General features: G+C 44.2%; 1 protein-coding gene across 1 annotated transcript in view; it reads left to right on the top strand.

Moving 5' to 3' along the window:
• Blnk (B cell linker) overlaps nucleotides 1-18,377 on the top strand; it is a 65,172-nt gene that overhangs the window by 13,893 nt on the left and 32,902 nt on the right. Inside the window, exons 2-5 of the mRNA XM_028773101.1 lie at nucleotides 6,246-6,311; nucleotides 10,136-10,185; nucleotides 14,521-14,561; nucleotides 16,586-16,742. Coding sequence (XP_028628934.1) covers nucleotides 6,246-6,311; nucleotides 10,136-10,185; nucleotides 14,521-14,561; nucleotides 16,586-16,742 — 314 coding nt within the window. The remainder of the gene's footprint in view (nucleotides 1-6,245; nucleotides 6,312-10,135; nucleotides 10,186-14,520; nucleotides 14,562-16,585; nucleotides 16,743-18,377) is intronic.

The following is an 18,377-nucleotide window of genomic DNA, read 5'->3' as shown; positions in this document are numbered from 1 at the left end:
CTCTCTCTCTCTCTCTCTCTCTCTCTCTCTCTCTCTTTCTCTGACAGAACTAAAACTCGTGGCCTTGTGTTTCACGTGCTCTACCGCTGAGCAAATTGTCAGCCTGAATTCCCAGGAGGAAACCTCACATCCTCCTTGTGTCTTCAGTATGTTCTGGGTGCAGGCTCAGCAGAGAGATGTCTGATTGACCACCAGTGTCCCCTGCACACAATGCACACAATGTCCCTGTTGTCTCTCCCCTCCCCCCCTTAATCATAACACACCCCAGGTACGTCCCTGAGCACTTCTGGCTGCCTGGGACTCATCTTATGAGCCTGTAGGAAGGTTTTGGCACCTGCCCCCTTCCGGTTAGCCTCACTTTTGACTGTCCTCATTTCCGGTTAGCCTCACTTTTGACTGCATTCATCTTGCAGCTTCTCCTTGCTGCTCTGCATTTCCCACCAGGCTCCAAAGGTCCCAGATGATCCTACCTCTGAGCCTTTGCACTTCCTGTTCCTCTGAGTGTCTGGCATTTCTGTCATATGACTGGTGACAAAACACCAGCAAGATCAAAACTCGGAAGCTTCAAGCCTGACGATCCAAAGTCAGCAGATTACAAGATCCATTGTTTTCCTTTTCTATGGCTTCCTGGAATTTTTCCCCTAAATTAAGTATGTATTACAATTTAATTAAAAACTAAAATGTGGGCTGGGTATATAGCACATGCCTAGTATATGTGAGGCCCCCACACTGAAAATGGAAGTTATATCTAAAAAAGAATTGGGAGTCAAAAATATTAAACCATGTAAACACTCAAAAGGGATTGGAGATGCTGTCTCAAAACAAAAGCCAGCAAAATGGCTGAGCAGGTAAATTTGCTTTTTACCAAACCTGGTTCCTGGGATTTACATGGTGGAAAGAGAGAACCAATACACCAAAAATCCAATAGACCTAGAAATGTTCATTAAAACACTTTTAATTTAAAATGTAAGTTTAAGCCAGGTGATGGTGGTGCATACCTTTAACCTCAGCACTTGGAAGCCAGAGGCAGGTGAATCTCTTTGAGTTAGAGACCAGCAGTTTTAAACATACATTTGTAGTAAAGCGTAGTAAAGAGGCTGGATATTTCCTTTATACACATGCACAGAGGCAGAGACAGAAAGACAGAGATAGAGACAGAGAGGATCACAGAGAAAATACTACTCCAAATTAATCTTAGAAACAAGTAGCTAGAGACACCAGGTCCCCCGCTTGTATCAGCACAGAAGTCCTAAGGGTGCCTGAGATGCCAGAATCTACAGAGATCAGGGTGAGCTCCAGTAATGATCAGATAAAAGTGTCAAGCTAGGTTCCGTGGGCACCAGGGAGCTACAGTGGGCTCATGAGCAAGGGAATAGCCAGGTGAAGTTTGAGATTTAGAAACGGGGACTTTGAAGGCCCTCGAAGCAGAGTGCAGGGCCCTGAGGCCTGGCACAGCCTTTCCTATGTAGGATGATCGCTTAGACCCAGATCGGCTCAGGTGGCAGGGCATACCTTACAGCTCCTGAAGCGTGAAATCCAAGAACTGGAGCTGGGGCTGAGATGGATGAAAGGAAATGAATATATCTGCTCTTAGCAGGATTTGCTCTCCTTTGAGACTCTTAATCCGTAGACCAGACCACAGGGGATTTTCTCTGATCTGGTTGCTTTGCATTCGGTCTTCTCTGGGAAGAGAGAAGTGGAGCAAATACCAGCATGCCCTGTCCCCTCTCTACGGTCCAGTAAGTGCAAAGTGAGCTGAAGTAAAAGTAAGATACACACACACACACACACACACTATGCCTTTGATAGGCTTTAAAAATATGCTTGTGGCAGATGGTGCTGTTTTTTTAATCCTCTTCTATATTTAATAGAAAGATAAGGGAGCATGGATCTTGTAAACCGTGAGCTTTCTTGGACTCCTGTTTGGTGACTGGCTACACCTCAGTACAGCTGCTTTCCCTAGAGCCCCTCACCTTGGTGTCCCACAAACTATCCTTCCAGAATTTGTTCCACCCTCGAATGCCTAGGGATGTTCTGGTGGTTCACTGGCTCTGTATAGTCCTCCCCAGTGTGCTTTTTCAGATCAGATCCCCAGAGCGGGAGTGGGTGTGAGCAAAGCTCTCCTACCCTGATAATGCTGTCTGAGGGTCTCAGCTTCATTGACACACTGGAAACACTTGAGGGTCAATGACTTTGGGTTCAGTGGTCTGGAGTGAGGCCCAGGTATCAGGATGATGACAAATCCTGTGTGACTCCCCACCCAAGCTTAATTAAAGGCCCTTCTAACTTAGCCTGTCTTCTATGGAGAAGCCGTAATGAGATCAATTGTCCATGTACTCACCCCGAGGAAGACAAGAGGATGTGTGATGTCAGTGTGCTTTGTGGCTTGTGGAGTTGACATTGCTGCTCTGATACCCAGCATTGCTTGCTGAGCTTAGGTAAAGGAAGACTGCAGGCCACCAGCAGCCAGAGCTCTACCCTCCTGCTCTTCTCTCATGTTTAAGATAGACAGGAGTGGTGTACTGTTGACTGAAACAGAAGGCTGGACACTTTCTGTTTCCTGGGCAATGAAGTATCACCTCACTCCCATTAGAATGGCCACTAACAAATTGCCAATAACCAGCTTCGGCATCGGTGGGGTGGTTGAACCGCAGCAGGCAGCAGATGGGGGTCAGTACTTAGAGCCGCTGATGGGGTGGTCCAGATAATGACGGGACCTGCTGCCTATAGCAACCAGTGATTAGAGAAATTACTCAGCAGACTTTTCACTGAGGGAAGAAAGCTTAATTTACTGGCTGGGCACTCCCTGTAGCCAGTGAGAAACTGAACTCTTAACTCCTTGGGGCCGGAAATAAAGAAAAGGAAAGAGAAAATTCATGTACACACACACACACACACACACATTGAGTAAATGAAGCAAAAGGCATGTCTAATAAACTCATATATACAAATACACACATACATGCATGCATATATATAGACAGACAAGTACATATACATTCTTACATAGAATGGATAGAGCAAGCAGGCTCCAAGCATTCTCTTTCTCTCTCTCTCTCTCTCGTGCATGCACACATACACACACAATTGGTAAATGGAACAAACCCCAACACACACCCAAACAAGCTTTACATATATACATACACACATACATATATACATTACTTACACACACACACACACACACACACACACACACACACACGTATTTGTTGGATGGAACAATGTTTCAACAACTTTATTCTTTCTCCTATAGCCTATATATCCCAGCAAAGTCTTTCAAGCAGTATAAAATTACAATGTGATTACATCCTAGTTTTTTCTAGTGAATGATCATGACAAAACAGTTTGCTCCTCAATACCTTTACAGGAAATAACATTACATAGTACAGGTAAAGAAAACAAATGATTCCCAAGAACCTGCGTACATTCGTAACTAAGCAACTTGTTATGGATTGACAATGGGGGCAAGCAAGGGAGTTTCTCAGCTCCTTTCTCTTACTGGCAGGCAGGAACTTGTGGTTACAAAGAAAGGATCAACAGTTTTATTATTTGTCTTTAAAAGTGATCTTATAAGAATCTTAAAAGAATCACAAATCTAAACTTTTACATAAAAATCAGTCATATCTACTTTAAATCCTCAGAATGCATATCTACTCATCAATAATTCTTAATAAATCACATCAGGAAGATGAGGGCAAAAATGGGTACCAGAAGTCAATCATCACCAGTCCAGCCTCAGTGAGAGCCATGTCAGTCAGTGCTGCCATTGTTCTTGTTCCCTGACCATAAAAGGTCTCAAGCTTCACTATTAAAAGTGTGTCTTTCTTTTATGAACTTCAAATTGTTTCCTAAGATTTTCAACATCAGAGCAAGTAGCAAGAACATCTTAACCTAGCTTGACTAACAATTTTATTTTTCCAAATATTTTCTAACAGTGGCTAGAAATCTACACCTCTAAGTTCTTTCCTAGGGTGGTAAATGAATCATTAATCTGCTTCAGCAGCAAATGCCTGAAAGAGATCAAGCCCTATTGTTGTGAGTGTCAGAGGTACTGCCCAGTGAGGGGCTGGAAGCCTCTTGGAGTTTTCATACAATTCTTAGAGTAAGAGGGATGTGAGGGCGGCAAGCAGAGCAGAACTCCATAACCAGCATGAAGTCCTCAGGACACGTGGTCCTCAGGGCTATGCCTCAGAAAAGGTGATCCCACCATGGCTATGCTAACCAGTGGGCTGAATCCCATGAGTTCCACAGCCATCAGTCATTCCTCCTGCATGGCCCTCGCCATCAAATGAAATAGGATTACAAGGGTGTGGAGCAAAGGGAACACAGTATGATGGGAATAGACTTTGGTAGTTAGCATTGTGGAAAGCAGTATGCAAATTCCCCCCAAAGTTAGAGAAATCAAACTACTATATGATCTAGTAACCCCACTGCTTGACATATGCTGAAGGAAATGAAGTCATTTGACCAAAAACCAGCTGGTTTCCCATGCTTACTGCAGTACTATCTATAGGAGCAAAGAAATAGCAACCTGAGTGCCTACAACCAATGAACAGAAAAATAAAATTCGATATTATAAGTTATAAAATATTATTCAGTCATTAAAAACATAATGGGGTGGGTAAGGAAGTAGAGAAAAGAGGACGGGAAAGGTTGATCAATAATTAATAAAATTACAGGGATTGTTTTCCCTTTTCTTATTGAAAATAGATTTTGTCCATACAATATATTCTGATTATGATCTCTCTCCCACAACGCCCCCCAGATACTCTCCACCTCCCCACCCACCCAAATCCACACCCTTTTTCTCTCTGTCACTGTAAGAAAGATCTAAAGTCATCTAGAAAAAGAAAGAAAGAAAATAAATAAAATAAAAGCCAGAATAGGAAGTAGGAAAAAAGAAACAGAATATAAAACATCCACAGTCAGAGAGACACACACATTTGCACACACAGAAATCCCATAAAACACAAAATCAGAAACCATAACATACAAGCAAAAGACCTATAATAAGATACAGAAGTGGTCCAAACAAATTATTATGAGGCAAAACCTTCCAAAATATCATTGAGTTCGTTTTGTGTTGGCCTTCTACTGTCAGGAATGAGGTCAGCCCTTAAGTGTGAATAATCAGTTTGATAATACAAATAAGTTCTCATATTCTAGGGAAAGGGAAATTTTGTTTCTACCATAGGGAAATGATAACTGTTTAAAAAGATCTGTAACATTTGGCCTAATGTGAACCCTATATAATGTATACATGTATCTAAATGTTACATGGATCCCATAAATACATTCAACCTTTATGTGTCAGTTGAAATAAAAATACATTATATTTATTTTTAATTGACTCAAATTGAACATATTTCTGGGGCACCATCAGTATATACACATATATTATGTAGAAAATGCAAGGTCAAGAATGGCCTCAATTATATAAATTAGATGCTTCTCTATGCATTATCCTTGGAAGCTTGGGTGGTTGTTCAAAGGAATGTTACTAGAGAAGACTGGAATTAAGACAAGCATTTGATAAGGTGTGAGATAAAGGGGCTGCTTCAGATTATCCACAGCAGCAGACTATTTGCCTTGTGTGTGCTCTGACAGGGGTGTGATTGTGCTGGCTATAGACAGTATGATTCTGAGGACTCTGGAGAGGGACAAGGAGGTGTTCTGGAGGAGGACGAGGAAGAGGAAGAAGAGAAGGAAGAGGAAGAGGAGGAAGAAGAGGAAGAGAAGAAAGGAGAGGAAGAAGAGGAAGGGGGAGAAGAAGAGGAAGAGAGGAAGAGGAGGAAGGGGAGGAGGAAGAGAAGGAGGAAGGAGGGAAGAAGAAAGAAAGAAGGAAGAAAGCTGCTGCTTCCCCTCTGCGCTCCTGGTTGGTCGTGTTGTTGTTCATGAGTGATCAGAAGCAAAGAGCAAAGTGACAAGAAGAAGTTAGAGATATCCTGACTATGAAGATTGGACTTGCCCCTCAAAACCCAATGTCTCTAGTCAGCAGAAAGTAGTTTAAAGACACTTACACCCTCTTCCCCCTCTAGCCTTCTTTCTGTCTTACCTAGTATTAGGGGAGAAGGTTAGAAGAGAGGAAGGGATAAAAGAAAATAAATAAAATAGATTTAAAATATGCCAACAGTAGTTTGTGATCCAAATAGGACCAGTGCCTTTTATTGATGAAGATAAAAATTATATTACAAAAATCATCCTAGATATTAATATTTTTTTGCTTGTGATTTTTTTTACAGACAGCTTCAAAAGATGGTCCATGATATTAAGAACAATGAAGGTGGAATAATGGACAAGATAAAAAAGTAAGTTAATCACTATTATTTCTATACAGTAAGTCAGTCGGTACTGAGTGGAGAGCAAAGCTCTGTCGGCCAGTGAAGACCATGATGCTTCTCCCCTTCTTACTAGGGGCAGGAAGCCATGATGGTTAGGTCTCCATCTGGAAAAAGGTTAGTGAGTGAAGTGGAACTCAGGGATCTACCATTCCCTGTCTCCCTGAGGAGCTATGCTGGGTCCACTCAGGGCACCTAGCAGGAAAACCACTTGGATGGCTGCTGAGCTGAGGCCCCGGTGTAAAACTGGAGAAGCCAGTAAGAACATAGGCAGCTCAGCCTGGCTTTTTTTGTTCATCATTATCCAGGTGCTGCTGAGGCAATCGTGTCTTGCTTTTTGGTGATGTCATCATATCACTGGTCTAGAGTTTAGTTTATGCTTTGTTAGTTGTTGCCTTAAAATCACGTTTCATCAAGCTCTTGAAGAAGCAAAGCCACAATCCTGGGTTTTCATGTGCACCAAAAATCCCTTAATTTAAAACACACACACACACACACACACACACACACACACACACGCATGCACGCGCAACACCCACCACAGAAATTGTATATATTTCCTGCATTCACTATTCACTGCCTCCTGGGTGAGTGCCGAGACGAAAGGTGTTCGATATCACACTCTGCCTAGTGTTCAATTTTTAAATTTGCCTTTTTATTAATGTAATACAAATTCACCATGAAAAAATTCACCAAATTTGAAATGTATCAGGACTGCTCACTTTCTCATAGTCCTTCTCTGAGCCCCTCCCCCCAAACAGGCGCCATCCAATGCGCTATCCCAGCGACTCAGGAACACTTACCTGTCTACACTTAGGCAGGCATGCATATGCCAATACTGCGCATGCGTACACACAGGCATTTCCGTGTCAAGCAGCATCATGTTGCATATACGATTCTCCTAGCTTGTGGTGCTGGTGTTATCATGGACCTCTTTCTTAGTATGAGAAGATAAACTTTTCTGTAAGTGCTGCCTGGTAGTCTACTATAGCTGTGTTATCATTAAACAAACCGACTATAGATCAGTGGGTGTGTTAAAGGGGAGGGTGTGAGTTTGAACAGATAACGTCTCTGGAGTGATAGTTTCCTATCAACCAAATTTCCCTAGCCATCTCTTTCCATTTAGTTGTCAAAGATAAGTGACTCCAATGAGGGTCTTCTCAGTCCCCAAGTACTCCATTAGTCTAAACTCTGGAAATAAAAATTTTTAAGTGGACATTAAAGTCTTATCACTATTCCCAAATTTCCCTTCCCCCCAATTTTATGCGAACAACAGCATAGCCCTGTTCATTTCTCCATGTAGGTAGAACAGTGTATTCATTCTCTTTGATTGTTTTTAGAACCTAGCATGTACAGCAGCCTCAGCATACATGGGGATTGGAAGGCAGAGGCTGTGGTCCTCTGTGAGGAGAAGGGGGTCATCTCATAAAGGAAGACAGCCTCTGTCTGGGGACTGGCAGACCTGTGAGATCATTTCTGTTTATCCTTTCCACTATGGAATCTCATTCCCCACACTAGCCACCATCAGACTCACTAGCAATTGTGGGTTGCCCCAGCTGCCAGATTTGTAACTGCGATGTTCTCAGTGGTTGTGAGGTTTCTCTCTTGTGTTCAGTCATATGACAGAAGCCATGGGCAGCCAGTGATCCTGACAGTCTCTTCAAGCATTCTGCCTGCTGTCTCTAGGGCGTGTGTGTGTGTGTGTGTGTGTTACATGCACACATGCACATAGAAACAAGTCCTGGGTTTTTGGTGTTCTCCTCTATTGCTCTCCAGTTTACTACCTTGAGACAGGGCATGTTACTGAACTGGAAACTCACTGCTTCTGTTAGGCTGGCTGGCCAGAGAGCTCTCAAGATGTGCCTATCGCTGTTAGCAAATTCTGTGGTTACAGAGATGCACAGCCATGCCTGGCTTCTTATGTGGGTAACAGAGACATGAATTCATATTGTCATACTCGCAGGACAAATGTTCTTAACCTGACTCCCCAGACATCTTCTTAGCCTCTAGAGTGCTTTTCTTGACAAGCCACATTTCTGGATGGTGGAAAATCTGGCCACCATGGCCATTACCATGGAAGTCAAGGACTCCTTGCCTTAAAGGAACTACAGTTGGGCTCCCTTATGACACCGGACAACATTCTCCCTCGAGAAGAGGAAGCACAGTTGAGCACACTGTTTCCTCTGTCACAAAGACTGAGATACGAAGTGTTAGGTTTAGTGTATACCTGCCAGCTACTCACTAATTTCAAAATACATCTTTTATTCCTGTCTTGCCGTCTGCATCTCTCTCTCTCTCTCTCTCTCTCTCTCTCTCTCTCTCTCTCTCTCTCTCTCTCTCTCTCTCTCTCTGTGGATGTGTTGCCTATACACATTAGTATGGGTGTGTGCACATATGCACGTAGGTACATGTTCATGTGTGTATGTGTGTTCATGTATAGAAGCTAGAATCCCGTGTTCCTCCCCCACTCTCCACATTAGTTCTCTGAGACAGGGTCTCTCACTGAACTGCACATCACCAATTCAGCTAGACTGACTGGCCAGCAAACTCCCTGAATCCTCCCCTGTCCAGCCACCAGCACTGGATTTATAGGCAGGCACACCACGCCCATATTTTATGTGGGTGGATGCTGGGCATCCAAACACAGTTCTTACCCTTGTGCAGCATGTGATTACTGACCAATCTCTTCATTCTTCAGTTTGTCTTTCATTCCCAGATGAGTTGAGCTGTTAAAACAGTCTCCTCTCCTGACACGGGGATGGGAGTGGATGGTAGCTGGCTTGAGCATTTTGAAATGTTGCTGTTCCTGGATATCACACCTCCTTTTGTTCCTGTTACTCTTCCCTTTGATTCCTTTGATAATCTCTTCGCAGACTTCATCACAAGTTTATTCCGATGAGAGTTGTTAGCTTGTGATGCGAGTGGGAGCAAAAATAGAAGTGAAACCTGTGGTGAGCAAGGGAGGATTCCCAGACAAAACCAAATACTGTTATTTTTACAATCTGCAATTTTGGTTTGTAAGGAATTTTATGTATTTCTAAAATGCACAATTATTTTTTAAAAAAATGAAATGGATACATAATTACTACCATATATATTGTGTCTATAAAAGGAAATAATATTTTAGTAATTAAAGGCTACTGGAACACATATAAGTTTTATATGTGTGTGCTTTAAATTTCATTAAGGAAATTATTTTTAAGTGACATGGGTAATTATTATTAATTGATAATTTACTATAAACCTTCCATCTTGAGATGATACTTGCCTATTTGTCATGGGTTTTGATTTGTTTTACTCTAATGCTGGGACTAGAACCCAGAGCCTTACAAGTGCTAGACAAGTGCTCTACCACTAGGCCCCACTTGTCATGCTTCGAAATGGTGAAAATGATTTTTGTTCAACCTATGAGCGAAATACTTCTTATTGATGATTTTTCCCTTTTTAAAAGAAGTATTTGTGAACTATTAAAACACAGTTCATCTTCTTTGATTTTCTTTTCAGCCGATGAGAATTGGTCTTCCTTGAGTCACTGAATGCAGTGTTAACTAGTCTTTGGGCCTCATAGAGCCCTTCCATGTCTCAGCCTGACTTGAGCCAAGTCATAGGCTCCCTGTGCACCATGGAGAATCCTGGCCCCATTAGATTACAATACACTAAACTCAGTGCAATGGATGCATAAGATGTGTGTTCTAGTAGTTATGTGTCTCTTATCTCTATGTTGGCCTGTGCTCTGAGCCTTGACAACAGCTGTCCTGCCCACTGACCCTTGTTCTACCGGTTCTCATCCACAGATTAAAAGTCAAAGGACCTCCAAGTGTTCCTCGAAGGGACTATGCATTAGGTAAGAATTTTTCTAAAATATATTAGCTGGTTTTTGTCTAATATTCATAAGTATTTCTTGTGAAGGGAAATATGCTGTATTCATTTGAAAGGGAAGGATGCTCCGCCTGATCTTAAGAATAACTATATCAATGGGGCCTTTAACTACAGTGCAAATAAACTACCCATTCATTTACTCACACATTCACCTATCCATCTACCTACCCAGCCATTCATCTGTCCATTCACCTAGTCACCCATTTACCTGCCTACCCATCCATCCATCCACCTACCAATCCATCCATCCATCCATCCATCCATCCATCCATCCATCCACCTAACCATCCATCCATCCATCCATCCATCCATCCACCTACCCAACCGTCCACCCACTTACTATCCATTCACCTACCCATTTGTCTATCCATACATCCATCTATGTGTCTATGCAGCTATTTATTGAACACATCCCATGTGTCAGACATATGTAAGGTATTAAGTAGGAGCCATACTTTCAAGTGACTTAAAGTTTCCCCTGCCACAGAATTGATAGCCCTAAAGGGAAGACAGGTGATGTTAGAAACATCTACAATTTCACGTAGCATAGAAAGTGCAGTCCTGTGCAGTACATGGCAGTGGGGACTAATCTATCCTGCACAAAAAGCTATTTAAGGAGTCAGATGGCTCGGTCAGTAAAGTGCTTGGTTTGCAAGCATGAAGAGCCAGATTTGGCCCCTAGAAACCACATAAAAAGCTGGGTATGGTGGCATTTACATGTAGTCCCAGTACTGGGGATGTGGAGATAGATAGTACCTTGGGTTTGCTGGGTAACCATTCCTAGCGAGAGACCCTGTCAAAAGCAGCAGAGGGATCCTGAGGAATGGCGCTCAAGGCTGACCTCTGAACACCTCCTACACCTGCACATCTGCAGCTCCGTTTCCACCGGAATCAACTTTGGCTGCAAAAAGTCTAATTTTAAGATTAGTAGATTTGTAGCAATGGTGATCAAAATCATTACTCAACACCTTCATCTAGAATAGACAGAAGCACACCCTGTCAAGCATTTAGCGAGTTTATACAGATAGCCATGGGATTCCTGTGGAGGATGAAACTAAGAAATGGGGATTTTTGTCCAGGAATTCAAAAATCTACCTAATCCGTAAGTCAAGGAAACCTGTTTCCAAACCATGGCTAAGTGAGAACAAACCATTCTTCTTTCCAAAGATGGGAAAACAAAACAACTCTGACCTATTTAGTGTCCGAACAGAAATGACAGGGGAATCATGGAATGATGGATTCTTGTGTGGAAGAGGTGATTCAGGCCAACATCTAGTCTGGACTTAGTCCTACCTCCACTATTGATATCCTCACAAACAAGGTCATCTTCCATGCTGGTTTCCAAAGCTTACTTGATCCCTGAGAAACGGGCAGCCTTTACTTAATGTAGGTGTTGTTCCTCTCCAATGTCTCCTAAAGGCATCCCTGTACAAGCTCTGAAGCCTCAAAAGAGTAACAGAGCTGGTCTGTGTAGTGTCAAAGCAGACAACTCAGAAGTGATATCACTTGGACAGTTAACTCTGTGGAATAAATATTTTCAGGTGCTATAGTATTGACCTACTCAACAAATATGTCACAAATTTGTCTTGGGTGGCAGTGGGTAAAGTACTTGCCATACAAGTATGAGGGTCTGACTTTGGATCCCTAGAAACCACAGAAGACTAATATTGCAGCAGACTGTAACCCCAGCACTCATAGGACAGAATGGGAGCAGAGACAGAATTCCCAGAAGTTCCTGGGCTAGCTAGCTCAACACACACACACACACACACATTTTAAAAATAAGTAATTTCCCAAACATCATGGCTGCTATGGAAAACAGGAAGAAAATGGCAGGGTGAAGTGGCAAAGAATCAGATGGGACAGTCTCTCTGAGGAGGTGACATCTAATTCAAGTGCTAGGGGACAAATTGCAAGCATATCTGTCCCTTGTAGATGAACCAGCAGCATTAGAGATGACAGACTCAAATTCTGGACTTGAGTCAGTCCTCAGCGGCTCAACTAGCTAATGGAGGGACATTTCTCATCACGGTTGCTTGGTTGTCCTTTCCTCCATGGATGCCTCCTTCTCTGTTTTCTTCTTTGGTGAATGACAGGAAACATCTGCCATACTTTCATCTTTTTGCCTAAACCACATGCCACGAGGCTCTTTGTCAAGTCCTACTGTTCTCATCCTTAGCAGAAAGGGCAAGCCTTCATCTGAATCCCGCTGATTCCACCTTCAATTATCTTTCCTCTCTGTTGCCATGGCTATAGGTCAGACCCTCACCATTTCTTTTTTTTGTCATTGGTCAGAGCTCCTAAGTGGCTCTCAACATCTGATTCCATTCCAGTTCTTATCCTCCATCAGAGAATTGAGCCATAATACAGTTCTTTTCATCTAAGCACCACAGAACCCTTTATGGCTCACTGCAGTCACAGGTCACAGGGCTAGTGACAAGGTCCTCTCATTTCTAGCGACTAACTGGCTATGGAGCTGTGGACATCACTCCAGTTCATCCTTGTCATTTGAGGACTGGAGATCTACTGGATTTCGGTCCTGATGCTACAGCAAGCTTCTCAGACATTGTTTTTTAGGAATGTGTGTCTTCCCATCTGCAGGACACTAAAAAGTGTTCTCCTTGACCTCAAGCACCTGAGCCTTTCCTGAAATGTTCTATTTAGTCTTTTCTCATATGGTACTGGGGCTCAAAGCCAGGACCTCATATGTGCTAGGCAAGTGCTTCACACCTGAGCTACAGACCCAGCCCTTCCACGTAGCCTTGATATCAATATATCTGGGTCTCTTGGAACACAGGAATATGGCTTGCTCCACAGTCTGATCCCTAGTTTGGTGGCAGCAGTCAGCTGGAAGCTTTTTAGGCATATATAGCCTCCACCCTGCACCCAACTACTGAGTCAGAATTAGCAAGAACTCCCACATATTACAGTCAAACAACCCTGCTTTAAGCCAAATCCGTCCAAGTTCCCAATCTTACAAATCAGTCCTTCACTTTGCCAATAGAGCCTGCTCTCACTCTTTGCTCTTCCCCTTAATCCTTGGAAACTATCCTTTTGGCAAAACCAACATCACCACTTGCAGTTGTGTCCCTCCTTGTCCTGCCCTCCCTCACACCCAGATGTCCATGACCCAGGTGCATTTTCAGATGTTGCCTCTATGTTTGGGGGGGGGGGAGTGTTCCCATTCAACTGCAAATCGGGCTCAGATATCAGCCCCAATGCTTCTCAATCCAGGTAGTCTCCAGGGACTTCAAAAGAAAGTTACATAAAGAGACAGACAGACAGGCAGGCAGGCAGGCAGACCCATAAGCCAAATCCAAAACCTCTCCAAGTTGCTTTTGGTTATTGTATGAGAGGAGATACAGTAAGGAAACTGCCAACTTGACTGATCTCGGGTATGGAAGGGTTTAATTGTGCATAAGAGAAAGAAAATATGCAGGGGCATCTGAAAGAGTCCAGAGTGGGGGAGGGAGGGCAGACTGCACATGGCCTGGGCTATCTGCAAGAGAAGGGGAGAAAGCTGGAGAAGAGGGAAGAGTACACAGAGGGGGAGGGGGAGGGGGAGGGAGAGAATAGAGCACAGGTGGGGGTGGGGAGAGAATAGTGTGGGGGTGGGGGGGTGGGGGTAGTAATAAAGAGAGCAGGGATCTGAGGCGACAAGGGCCAGGACAGGGGCTGAACTATAAAACAAGTACTTGTGAACAGGGACTGTGGCAGTCTGAGGGTCAGCCTGGGCCTGCAGCCACAGGTCAGTGGAGAGCCATTGCCCTTCTTCCAGAGGTAAGGAGAAAATCACTGCTTTTGGCAAATAGGAACCAGTTTCACAAGTTCCTGAGAATTCCTAGCTCTTATCTAACCACCAGGAATCCCCCTAGAGTCCAGTTTGAGCTGGGCATACACTCAATTTGGGACTGAGTCAGGGGGCCTACCCTTTGGGAGGAGAATGGGGTACCTTTTAGAACTGACAGTTATGGAGTTTATCAAGCAAAAAAATTGGGCAAGTATAATATTCCAGGAATGTCCTTTGACAAAGACAGGCCAAGGTAAAGGGCTCCACTGTTCTGTTCCTGTGAGACTTATCTTTTGTGCTTTAGGTTAAGCTTTCTGAGAAAGAAATGAAAAAAATGCATGCTGATATGGCTGTAATTATTGTTCAAGGCCACAGAAAAGCAGCCAGCTTGGGTACCTGTGTATAGCCAGCTCAGGGGGTCTATGGACAGACAGTACCTGTGTCTGTGGGTCAGCCAGAGCTGGCCAGCTGGATTCATGCTTTTTGCTCTGTGTCCCTCTCCTGTTGCAGACAGCCCTGCTGATGAAGAGGAACAGTGGTCAGATGACTTTGTGAGTATTTGCTCCTGGGATCAGGAGGGTGCCAGCTTCTCAGGAGACCTCTTAAATGGCTTTTTTTCTGAACCACAGCTGATGGCTAGCTGAGCAACACAGGGAGAGGGGTGGGTCTCAGAAGGACTGAAAAGCCTTCTCTAGGTAGGTGGCAGTGACCTCACTGACAGCTGACTTGACCCAGTGCTCACCACAAGCCAGGCTGAATGCTTTTATATGTAACCTTCTTTATTCTACCACAGCCCTGGGAGGTAGGTATTCTAACCCCATTCTCTGAGCTCACAGACTCACAAAACCAGAAGTAACCCATGCATTTAAATAGTTTGTACTGATAGGCATACTTCTAACCTAAGCTGACCCCCCCCCCCGACTTTCTTACCCCCTGACACCAGACAGGAGACCTGCCAAAACAAAGAGTTAATGGCAGAGCTGTTACACACATATAATCTCAGCACTTGGGTGGCTGAGGCAGGAAGGGAGTTTAAGACCAGTCTGGGTTACTTGGAGAATTTGAGGCCAAACTACTAAGCAAGCAAAAGCCTATCTTTAAATGGAGTTTGGGCTGGAGAGATGGCTCAGTGATTAAGAGCACTGACTGCTCTTCCAGAGATCATGAGTTCAATTTCCAGCAACCACATGGTGGCTTACATCCATCTATGATGGGATCCGATGACCTCTTCTGGTGTGTCTGAAGACAGCTACAATGTACTCATATAAATAAAACAATAGATAAATAATAAATAAATGGAATTAATGGTGGGTACAGGTGCTTCTAGAACAAGAAAGGGACATTTCATTAACTTGCAGTTCCCAAACTCAAACCTGGACTCTCAGAATCAGTCTGTCAGCTACCAAGGTACTTGCTATGACCGAAAGAACATCAGCTATGCCTCCTATGTCACAGAGTGACAAATTAAAAGATATTTAGCCATAGTGACACTAGCAGGTGATACATCAGAATAAACTGTCATCCTTCTCCAAATGGCCCTGTAGTTTGCAGGGGCTCTGTAGCTGCACCTGTTGGGAGCTGAGTTTTGCTAAACCATGCAACTAAAGTTTTATTCAACGTACTTGCATCCATCCACAATGTACATTCCACAATGTTACCATGCTCTGATCTGAGTTTCAAATCTGTGAGGGACCCTACACACACCACACCCCCACCTCACGTATAAGGAGGCAGAGGTAACGAGGACAGAACTGACATTTCCACTGTCCCTCACCGGGATGACGGACGACTCAAAATGAAGACTTCCAGGCTCGTGTCTAGAATCGAATCTGTGTTCACCACCTGGAGTGGATGTGGTCTTTAAGACAGCAGTTCCTCCTCCTTCAACCGCAGAAAAAGAAAAGAAAAATAAGGGGAAGGGTGATCTCATTGCGGGTCACTCGGGCATGAAGTTCCTCCTAGAACCCAGTGTAGCAGAAACCAGAGTGTCCCAGTTGCACCCCCTGCTGGCTTCAGCTCAAGATCACATCTGCAGCAGAGAGAGAGAACACAGCCTGCTGGCTAAATTAAGAATATGAAAGAGGGTGAGGATAGGTATATGGGAGTGTTTGGAGGAAGAAAGAGGAAGGGGAAATGGTGTAATTATATTATATTATAATCTCAAGAAATAAAAGAGAATCTTTACATAAAAGGCATAAATAGAGGAATACTAAGTAAAAATTAACCTGAGAGTAGGGACTAACCTACCCTAAAGTTAAACAGCCAAGATTAACAAGGATTGATTAAATTCCCCAAGCTGTTATTTTTACTTTGGTGGGTCTCCGCTGCAGATAGTATGAAACACAGGTTTGTTCCTAAAGGCCAGACAGAGGAACCCCATTATAACATCCCAATGGAAAGAAGACAAGTGTCTGTCTCTGCACTGGAAAGTCCTGTGTGATTATGGCAGGAGCTGTATGGAACAGGCAGATACGAAGTCTCCATCAGCCTCCGCTTCCTGTCCTCTGCCGCAGGAACCACTCCTGCCTCCTAAGATGGGATCTGTTCATCAGACCGCACCTGCTTACATTTGCAGGACAGTGACTATGAAAATCCAGATGAACATTCGGACTCCGAGATGTACGTGATGCCCGCAGAAGAGATGGGCGACGATTCCTATGAACCGCCTCCCGCTGAGCAGCAGACACGGGTGGTCCATCCAGCCCTGCCCTTCACGAGGGGCGAGTATGTAGGTGAGGCCGCTGTGGACGCGTGGACCACGGGATGGGGAGATGGGCAAACATAGCTGCTGTCTGAGGGTCCCCTGCCTGTCTCCACTCTCACTTCAGATCAGCAGTACAAGAGCCGGCAGGTGGGGGGTGGGGGATGTGGTGCAAATGGTATGTATGGCTTTGTCATTTTATGGGGTGCGTTTCCCCCAGGTTGGAAACAGATTCTCTGAACTGATAAGGATGTGTACCCTAAGGATTGCCCCCCCTCATAGCCCCACAAGAAGTCAACCCAGGCACTAGTCCTGTTTCTCTTGTGAACTCCTTCATCCAAGGCTCTGAATCTTCTGCAAAGCCCACACAGAATAACTGTGCCCTTCAAGGACCTGAGTGTCCACGAAAGTTCCTTTTGTTCTGGTCCAGACAGCTTTGCACACAGGCCTTCTAGATTGTGGATGTTCACGAGGGGGCAGAGGGGAGGTCAGTGAGCCCTGGGCCTGCAATCAACCTTTTAGGTCAATTGACTGCACAATCTGACTTTGAGGCATGCCTCTGGTGGTTCTTCAAGAAGTCTGGCATGATAGCACAGGTCTGTACTCCTAGCTGGTGGGTGGGGATGAGGCAACTTAACAAGAGCACACCTCAAAATAAAAAGTTAAAACACAAACATAAAATAACCAAACAAAACCCAGGCTGGGAGTGTAGTTCAGTGGTAGAGTTCTTACCTAGCTTGCATACGGTATCAGGAGGAACAGTAAAATCATTTCTGTTCTTGTCATAGCAAGGGACCAGGAGGTTCCCTGAAGGTAGGACTATCAAGTGTGCTCATAACCAGGGGAGTGCTTGCTTGTGTACAGCAAGATCATCCTCACAGTTGTCAGCAGCCTCTCCACAGGGTACTGGTTGATACTGGTTCTGTGTTCCACAATTAGTCTGTTGGGCCCTTACTCTGGCCAGAACCATGCTCGGCCCTGAGCATTTAGCAGTGAGCGAGGAAACATACTCTTGTTATGTTCTATATATTCCAGAGCGGTGCTTTATAACCACGGTTTCTTATCCCTGTCAGTCCTGTGGAACAGGGATGCATCTTCACTGTATAGGGCAAGAAGAGACTGCAGGCAGGGAGCTAACTGTGCCAAGGTTATATAGATGTGGAACTTGAGTGTGAGGTAGGCCTCTCAGCATCCATACCAGCCTGCCTTAAGCCCCGCCCCATGCACTCCCCCACTGGATGTGGTAAATGACTTTGTTCACTCATTGCAATGATCCGGAGAGGGAAGAGGCTGTATTAGGTGCACATTGCAAACCAGAAGCCACAATTCAATTTTTTCAAAGCCTGCCTTCTGTGTTTTGCTACTTCTCATGGGTTTAAACATTGCGTTGAAAATTCTACATAAACACCAAGAGCTGCAAACAATTAAAAGTGGCAAAGCAGAGGCAATAGTGTGTGAGCTCAGTAAATGTGATATTGGCCACATACCTCAGACAAAGAAGAAATAAGAACAAGAGGAAGCACCAAGAAAAGCATAGTGTCAGAGTATGACCCGCAAGGTAGTAAGACAGTCAGCAGCATGCGGCAAGGCACTGCACTGCCTAGCATGGGGAATGCCAGGGCACTCGTATGCTAAGAACTTCTGAAAATTCGTCAGTCTAATCAGA

Source organism: Grammomys surdaster, unplaced genomic scaffold (genome assembly GCF_004785775.1).
Source record: "Grammomys surdaster isolate TR1022 unplaced genomic scaffold, NIH_TR_1.0 66, whole genome shotgun sequence".
Lineage (NCBI taxonomy): Eukaryota > Metazoa > Chordata > Mammalia > Rodentia > Muridae > Grammomys > Grammomys surdaster.
The sequence above is the reverse complement of the archived record's forward strand: the minus strand, read 5'-3'. Positions and strand labels throughout refer to the sequence as shown.